Genomic DNA, 9,000 nt, shown 5'->3' on the forward strand with positions numbered 1-9,000 from the left:
TCCCAGTAGTTTCTAATGCGCTTACACTCACCAAACCTTTGAATCCTGGATTGAAATGTCATAGGGGGCCATTGCAGTGATCCAATGGTAAGAAGTGTTACCTGTGACACCTGTGTTTTATTAAAAGATCTAAACCGATTGACCCGATAGTTACGTACGCCTCTTGGAACTTGATTGACCAAGCTTGTTTTTCGCCGAAAGATATATTGCCTTTCATCATATTTTCCCCAGACCACTGCCTTATTCGATCTGTTAATAAACGAAGGAAAGTATTTTGTGCGTAGGTTTTTTGTCAAATTCTCAAAATGAGCTCCAATAATCAACAGTAAGCATTCATTTTAATTTTGGGTTTGTACGTTTTACCAAAAACAGAAGGTGAATCATTTCTACTTTTACCAGTTCTTTTTCTTTTTTTTATGGACGTATCTGTTCTTCTACTTAAGTACACAGTCTGAGTAGCTTTGCCATCACTGTTGGTTTGTGAGTGATTTACTTCACAGGATCACACAACCCCCCCAAAAAAAAACATGTGGAAGGGGAAGTTGCCAAGGAAGAACCCATTACATTTGAGTGCGGATGTGGCTATACGGTAAATGCTCATAAAGGATCGTAATACCTCTGTTGGAGTCACTACGGCCTCAATGGAACCCTCAAACCTCTTCACCATGTCCTTTGAATCCATGGAAATTCTGGATATGTTAGGTGACTGTAACCTAAGCATCTCCTTGTGCTTATGCTGGAATTCTGCAAAGCTATGGAGGATTTTTATTCGAGTCCTCCCAAATTTGAAAAAAAGAGAGAACAAAGACATTACCGGGTCCAGGAAATTCGGCTCAGTTAGAACAAACCATTGGAACAAGAATTTTTTAAGTATTCACCAAAGTGTTGTGAACTCCTTTATGGAGGATGCAAGTGACATCATATTCAAGTAAATGATTCAACATATGTCAAAAGTTTACTTCATGACAGCAGAATCAATTTATAAAGTCAGTGTTGGAAAAAAAAACAACCTCACTTAGCGCCTTGACAGCATATTGTGGCATTGCATGTTTGGTGTGACTCTTCGCAGTGAGTAGGGCTGAGTAGAGATAAGTGAGGGTCCTAAAAGCCTTCTGCTGGCAGACTAAGGGAATTCCCGACACAACTTGATGCATGTGTGTATATACATATATTTATTTCTATACCGTTTGTCCCCACGGGGGTCACGGGCGTGCTGGAGCCTATCCCAGCAGTCATCGGGCAGTAGGCGACGGACACACTGAACCGGTTGCCAGCCAATGGCAGGGCACACAGAGACAAACAACTATCTGCACTCACACCTACGGGAAATTTGGAGCGCTCAGTCAGCCTACTATGCATGTTTTCTGGGAAGTGGGAGGAAACCGGAGTGCCCGGATAAAACCCATGCAGGCATGGGGAGAACATGCTATCTCCACACAGGGAGGGCCGGAGGTAGAATCAAACACACAGCTCTGAACTGCGAGGCGGACGTGCTGACCAGTGTCCAGCGTGCTGCCTCAAGCCTCAAATAGTTCTACTGAAATAAATGCAGTACGTACGATAATTCCTGTGCACAAAGTATACGTAGGCCAGGTTAAAACATTTGTTAAACCTTAACGTACCTTTGAAATCATCTGATCACTTGGATCGTGGCTGAGTGTCAGCAGTTATCACATTAATGTGAAGATGTGATAAATGATAGAGGGACTACCGGGGTGTTTTATGTAGAACATGGAGCCGATTCTGTCCCGTCAGTGTGTGTAAGTTTTTCGACACAGCCCCGACAAAAATAGACTTTAAACATGCATTTTTAACTGAGTACAGAGAAGGGTCCACTTCTGGGACTCCTCTCGAAGTGTGCCACTTCTTGTGGAATCATGGTGATTTTTCAGAGTGGGCACGTAGGAATGGGAATACATTGGAGATGGACTTTCAAATCTATGTTACTTATTTGGCCGTCACATATTTTATTGTTGGAAACATAGTAAAAGCATAGCATAAATATTGAGGGCCCATGCCGCACCCAACAATAACATTTTGTGGAAATAAATATTTCAGTATTTTTTTTTTATGTGCATATTCCCCTACCAGTAAACAAAAGGCAACAAAAACACACCCCGCCCAGAACTGTGGACTGGTGTGGAGAAGTAAAGGCAACCACTAACTATGCTTTTCTGGTGGTATGTATCATTTTCATAGCATTAATTTTGACGTCCGATTTATATATGTATGTGTGTGTGTGTGTGTGTGTGTGTGTGTGTGTGTGTGTCTACACATATATATCCAATTTTGAAGCTGGATACCAGAGGGTAGGATGGTCTTTTGCGGTTTCAGAACCCTCTATGGAAATACAGTCATCTGTTATTTCGCTCAGATCCCACTCGTCTTCATTCGCTCTCCATATCTTTGGGTTGTCTTCAGCTTAAGGTCGTCATAAAGTTATAATGATGATACAATCCCTCATGCCTGGAGCCTGCAAAGTGCACTCAAGTCTGGACTTGGTTTAGTGGATGTTTCCATGCAGCACTCCATGTAAGCACCACGTTGATGTAACAGCACACATGCACTTATCGTCGAGTGCACGTGTTAATATTGGTGTGTCGTATGTTTTAATGACAGACAAAACCAAACGTATTAGCCTTTATTTATTCATGGGAAGTTTCACCTAAATTATTGCTATGTCAGTCCACAATACCTTTAAAACATTTATTCAAATTCATTACAAGAATCTCTCTGAATAACAGACACTGAACGGCCGTGACATTCGATCCCTCAGGCTGCACTGCATTAAAATCCATCATGAGTCTCGAAGGGATTTCGCTGCTTCGGTTCGCAGACACTTTGGAGACATTGTCAGCAAACAGAACAACTGTGTGTGACCTGAACGGTGCATCTATTTTTGATTCTTAATGATACATTAGGAAATGATCATTCATTTTCTGCAAATGCAATAATTGAGCAACACTTGCTGTTATCTATCAAGGCATTGGAACCTTTTGTTTTTCTATTGTTCAGTGAATAGCAATTTATCAAAAAGCACTGTCTTTGCACAAGTGAGGTAGGTAATTCAGCACACAAGTAAAACAACATGGATGCCTTTTGGAAGGGAAAAGACTTGGTGACAATCATAATAAATAAAACATTTCTCAAGCAAGTCTCAAAAGTCTTGAAGCGCCTCCAGTCAGGGAAGTTAAACTCCGCCCATATCTACACTGACAACTCAGTTTCTGGAGCTATTTCAGTGTTTGGTCAACTGTTCTGTCGAGACTGGAGCTTCTCTGGAATTTATGAACTCTTGGATATTGGTTTTTTTTTTGTTTTCACCCCCAAAAAGAAAAACTCCACTTTAGGGAGGATATGAGGCAGCGTGAATCCTGGACAAGCGGTTCGAATACTTCTTGCCCAGTTTGATGGAGGAACCCTTAATGCATGCTCGCCATGGCTTATTATCCGTTCCAAGCGCAGCGACCGGGTGCCTTGCCCTTGCCATCTTTTCTTTCCGCCTCACAAGTCACCTTTCCTCCCACGCTGTGTATCCCGGCCGTGGCGTCCCGCTCCGAGGTTGAGTCAGAGCAGGTGGGCTCCGAGGCGGGGCTGCACGCGGCTCTCAGCCGGCAGCACCAAGCGGCCCAGTTGCGCTCCTTGAAGAACCCGCAGCCAGGGGACGGCTTGTGCGACGATCCCAAAGTCACTCTGGAATCACACGATTTATGGAACGAATTTCACAAAATGGGAACGGAGATGGTTATTACGAAATCGGGACGGTGAGTGAGTGAGTGAGTGAGTGATGGTGCGAGAAGAAAATATGAATCAATGAAATTAATTGGTTGATAATTGGCATTTATTAATCGTGTAAATATGCATTTCATTGTTTGACCAATTTCATTGCATCTAACTGTTTATATACTTTTGGTTTCCTGATTTTCATACTAATCTAAAAATATCTGTTCAATCATAATTGCATACAAAACCAAAACAGAAAAAGTCTTTTTGGGATTTAAAAATATTTGTTGCAGTTAACGGTCCCCTTGAGTGTCTACTAGCACAGTGAGTTCTTATAAACACTGGGAAAAAAAAATACATTGATATAATTTATTCTTTTCATTTCTTACAGAAGGATGTTCCCACCTTTCAAAGTCAACGTTGATGGACTTAATAAAGCATCCAAATACATCTTACTAATGGACATTGTCACTGTTGATGACTTTCGTTATAAGTTTCACAATTCCCACTGGATAGTAGCCGGAAAAGCCGACCCGGAGATGCCGAAGCGCATGTACATTCATCCTGACAGTCCGTCCAAGGGAGAACAGTGGATGAGCAAGCCGGTTGCATTCCATAAACTGAAACTCACCAATAATATATCGGATAAACATGGATTTGTAAGTAGTCATATATGTCACAATTGAAATCACTTTTAATATATCATTGTCTCACAATTTGTTCGTTTTTTTTTATTTTTATTTCATTGTCTTTCAGACAATTTTGAATTCAATGCATAAATACCAGCCCAGATTTCATATCGTGAGAGCCAACGACATCATGAAACTTCCATACAGCACGTTCATGACGTATGTTTTCCCGGAGACTGAATTTATTGCTGTCACTGCATATCAAAATGAGAAGGTACCTCACCCAAATCACCACATTAGACATTAACACACGAAATACAACTTGGACCAAATGATCACACGTTGAGGGTGTCATGTAAACTGTTCAGCATGTTCTGATAAGAGACTAACGAGTAACTTGTTTTGCAAGATTACCCAGCTAAAAATTGACAACAACCCATTTGCCAAAGGATTCAGGGACACGGGAAACGGGAGACGAGAAAAGAGGTAGGTCTACTTGTAAATGTGCAGCCGTTGATTGTCTTTATAGAGACAACATTTATCTCACTTCATCATCTGCAGGAATAATCATTTAAACATCTCTCCGCCGGATGAGAACAAAACATACTGTGCTGATTCTGATGACTCATGGGAACAGCCCAGAACCAGTGACCCGTTTCACTCCCCTCAAGAATCATGGGCTGTGACATCCATGCCAACCTGTCAAGGTGACACAATAACCATTTTGTTCTTGTTGTTGTGTTGTTGTTTTGTTTTTGCACCATGTACAAAATTTCTTAGGAATCGCAAGAAGGTATAAATTAGTCACTAAAGTCACATTTTAAATCCTAATTGGTTAAAGGCCACACACAAACAAAGGTTGGAAAAAGAACATGCAAAAAAGGTTGAGGTCAGTGATGATTGTCGAAATATGGATTGCATTTCTATAATCCTTAATTATAAAATTATTGAAAAAATGAAAGTCTCAGTTTGTGCACTGATGTTTAGCTCAAATGATTTCTTAATGTTTTGTGATTTTTGTTGTTGATTGCTTATGTGTAGCGGAAGGCATCATGTGCAAAGTGAGTCTGGCAGGGTGTTGATGGGCACATAATGGGAATGATTTAATTATAGGGCTCAGTTATATAAAGAGCATCAGACAAGGAGAGAAGTTGTTCAAAGGTTGATCCCAACAACAAGTATGATTCAATTTGAAGCACCCAGAGTAGTTAGAGTCAGCTGGAAGTCAAGTCTGGCGCCTTGAATTGAATCACACTGTCCCATTTAATTTTTTTTCCTCCAAATATTTGCTCAAATTCTTTCACTTGAAATCCACTAAATGTGCTGCAACTGTTTTGCTCCCAACAGATGAGAACAACACTGGAAGCGATTCAGATATTGAGCTACAAGGTGAGGATGATGGTCAAGCCAGCCATTCTCAAACGGAATCTTCACCTCGGCTGATGGTGAAGAGTGACAAGAAGGAGACGGCAATGTTGAGTAAGAAGTTTTCCATGGAGAGTGAATCCCCACAAAGCTGCGGGAGTAAAATAAAAGATGCCACATCCCGTATGTTATTGGAAGCCCAGAGCTCTCCATCATTCAGTGCCGGACATCTACAGACTGTTGCTCTGTCCAACAGCCAGCAGTGTCTTGAGCTTGGACCATCGTTGATGTTTCACCAGGGACAGATGTTGATGAAAACGGGGGCTATTCAGTCTACATCTATGGGAAATCTATTGTCCTCTTTCTCAGGAGTAAATGGTGGTGTATCTTCTCAAAACATCACCTCGCCATCTCCCTTTATGTTTCAGCTGTCACAGCAGGTGTTGGTACCACAGGTATGCGTATGCTAGGATACAAAACTTTTTTCGTGATAAGGAAATGCTGAAATGCTAATGTATAACTTTTCTTTCTATCAACAGGGACTCTCACTACCACCTTTTGGAGGATTGCTTTCATACCCGTGGAGCTACTTGACATCACCTGCCGCAATGAATTCACCGCTCCCAACTGGTTCCACAACATCAGCGTTTCTAAGAAACCGCACGTTTCACAGTGCTTTGCCGTGGTTGCGGATGAGCCCCTATCAGATCCCAGCTTCTGCCATATCAAGCCAAAAGCTGCTGACAGCAAGTTCGAACTCAAATGAATTTGAACACAACAAACTGTACAGTCGAGGGAATAGTCCAGGGTCTGATAATCACACCATTGGCAAGTCCAGAAGTGAGCAGATTGTTTCACTAAAAGATGTTCACGTTTCCTCTGATGGACTCCAAAGCAATCAAAATGTTGTGTTTGATAAATCAGTTGCACTATAACTATGATCATCTCTGATTGAAACTCTGGATCAGAGAGTCAACTTTTTTTTCCAGCTGATTTGAACTTCTAGCAATCACAGATTAGTTTGTGGGAACCATTCATTGTACATCCAAGACGATACCACTATTTATTCTTAACTATATGTATGGCACCTGCCTGTTTGTGTAAATATAATTGTTTTTGTCTTTTTAAAAAAAAAAAAAATTGTAAAATACCCATCTTAAAAAAGAAATTCAAACATATAGTGTCATGATCAAAATTGCCAAAGTTGTGAAGTCATTTGATCACCTGTCACCTGTACATGTTTACATTGTTTTGATATAGCAGAGAAACACTATGCACATATTAGCAAACTCAGGATACTTTTTGTGTTTTCACGAATAAAATAAGAGCACATATGCTGTCTCTTAAAATACCGCTGTCTCCGGGCAAATTACAAAATTAAATAAAAACAACTGCTTGACAATGACATATCATTGTTAATTTGGCATAATTATGCAGTCACTGCCCATTTCAGAATATAGTATTGGAAATGTGGAGGTGAATTATAGAAGGAATTTATCTGTTGTAAAAGTGCACACATTTTGTTCTGCCTAAAACGTATTAGAATATTCATAGCATGACACCAAATTGCAGTTCTTTGTGCCAAGAGGTCAGCTAGTCCCCCAAAAGGAAAATAGAACTGGGTGAGAAAAAAAAAAAATCGTGCATGTGCTGTTGTGTGAATTTTCTCCTTGACCGAACTTGGTTTGATACTGAGAGAACATGTCCACTGGCTCGGAAACGTGGCAAGCGGGTCAATAGCCAAGTTTGGCGGTCAGAACAAAACTTTTACATTTCAGGGAGTGCTGGTAGGTTGGACAGTGTTAGTTTAATATGCACAAGACTAGTATTGCACATAAAGTCAAATATATATTCTTGATATTCTGAGATGTTCGTAATTAAAGTAAATTTCACGTTAACAGAATAGACAGTGCAAGAGCAAATGTTTACCTGAACGCTGTTAATTAAGCATATTGTGATACGTTTGATTCTCAGTTCCAAGGACAGAGACAATGAAAGTAGGGTGTAATTTTGAATTCCAGTGCTTCTTGGCATTTGTCTCATTCGTCTCACACTACCGTGGGAAGCAAATTAACACGATTGCCGTTTCTTTTCTTTTTTCTTTTTTATTTCTGGTACTGCCTGATGACGGCTGGGATAGGCTCCAGCACACCCGCGACCCCCGTGGAGACTAAGCGGCTCAGAAAATGGATGGATGGGATACAGCGACATGCAGGCTGCACATTGCATCACTGAATTTTACCGCCACCTAGCGGATTATAATTGTACGGACGATATGTACACAACTAGTTTGGTGATGGCTCCTTTCGGCCGAAGGAGTTACCACAGCGAAACACCCATCTTTGTCCAGATGATTCGCATAAGAAGTGTTTGGCACAGTTCTACTAAGTTCATTTTGTCTTCACTGATAAATTAGTTGACTGGTTCAATTATCACGGACAAATTATTTAGGTTGTTTTACTTACCTGACATGTTTGAAGGCGAAAGTACACGCTGAAACATGTCCAGGTAAATAAAATAACTTACATAATTTGTCTGTGATAAAAGAACCAGTCAATTAAGTGTTTTTACGCCGGATGCCCTTCCTGACGCAACTCTCTACGGTTGTCCCGGGCTTGGGACCGGCATAGGGGAGACACTGACATGCGCACCCCTATGCACATCTAGAGTCTATAGTTTAAATAATAAATAAAGGTTAAATAATAAATAAAGAGGGAAGGCTCCCGATAAGCTTGTGGTTGGCAAATTGTTTGCAAAAGCAATGCATGTTTTCCTGTGAATCATAATATTAAAGGCGCAATAATATTGTTTTAAGAACGTAAAACTGGTTGTTGTTAATAAATGACTAAATATTATCGGGGCTGTCAATACGGATATTTGATAGACGACATAGGTGGAAAGGTTATCATAAAAATGTGATATTAATTTCCATGGTTCTGTTACGGTACAATGCTGCACACGCTCGGAGAAGGCCACCACTTAGTCAGTCTTCCTAACCCCGCCCACAGAAACGCCCCTCAGATTTCATTGGTTCTCGGAATGAGACCGTCTCAAGCAATAACTGCATTGTTTTTATTAGAACGGTCTGCATAAAATGAATCTCAAACGAAATAAGATTCTTTTTATTTTTCTGAAAGTCAAATTTTTTAGATGAATCTTTTTTTGAAAGCCAATGAAGTATTTTGGTGGTTATATTGTGACCACCTCTTTGGTCAAACACGTCTTTTGCAATCATTTTACAAATGGTATTTTTCAGTGTTACCGGTATAGACAATCTTTAGAT

At 40.5% G+C, this 9,000-nt stretch overlaps 1 protein-coding gene across 2 annotated transcripts; it reads left to right on the plus strand.

Annotated features, from left to right (window-relative positions):
- Positions 1-1,739: 1,739 nt before the first annotated feature.
- Positions 1,740-7,075, plus strand: LOC147043613 (T-box transcription factor TBX2b-like). 2 transcript variants are annotated; one of them, XM_085935796.1, is made up of 8 exons: positions 1,740-3,764; positions 4,115-4,382; positions 4,480-4,626; positions 4,762-4,838; positions 4,914-5,059; positions 5,700-5,831; positions 6,087-6,172; positions 6,257-7,075. In XM_085935796.1, exons 1-8 carry the CDS (start codon positions 3,430-3,432, stop codon positions 6,650-6,652), a joined length of 1,587 nt encoding a protein of 528 aa, XP_085791922.1. In that variant the 5' UTR covers positions 1,740-3,429; the 3' UTR covers positions 6,653-7,075. The 2 variants fall into 2 exon arrangements, with proteins under 2 accessions (XP_085791922.1, XP_085791920.1); XM_085935794.1 differs by having other exon boundaries at positions 5,700-6,172.
- Positions 7,076-9,000: the final 1,925 nt, after the last annotated feature.

The sequence above is a fragment of the Syngnathus leptorhynchus genome, chromosome 17 (genome assembly GCF_054491065.1).
Source record: "Syngnathus leptorhynchus isolate UIUO chromosome 17, UIUO_Slep, whole genome shotgun sequence".
In the NCBI taxonomy this organism is placed as follows: domain Eukaryota; kingdom Metazoa; phylum Chordata; class Actinopteri; order Syngnathiformes; family Syngnathidae; genus Syngnathus; species Syngnathus leptorhynchus.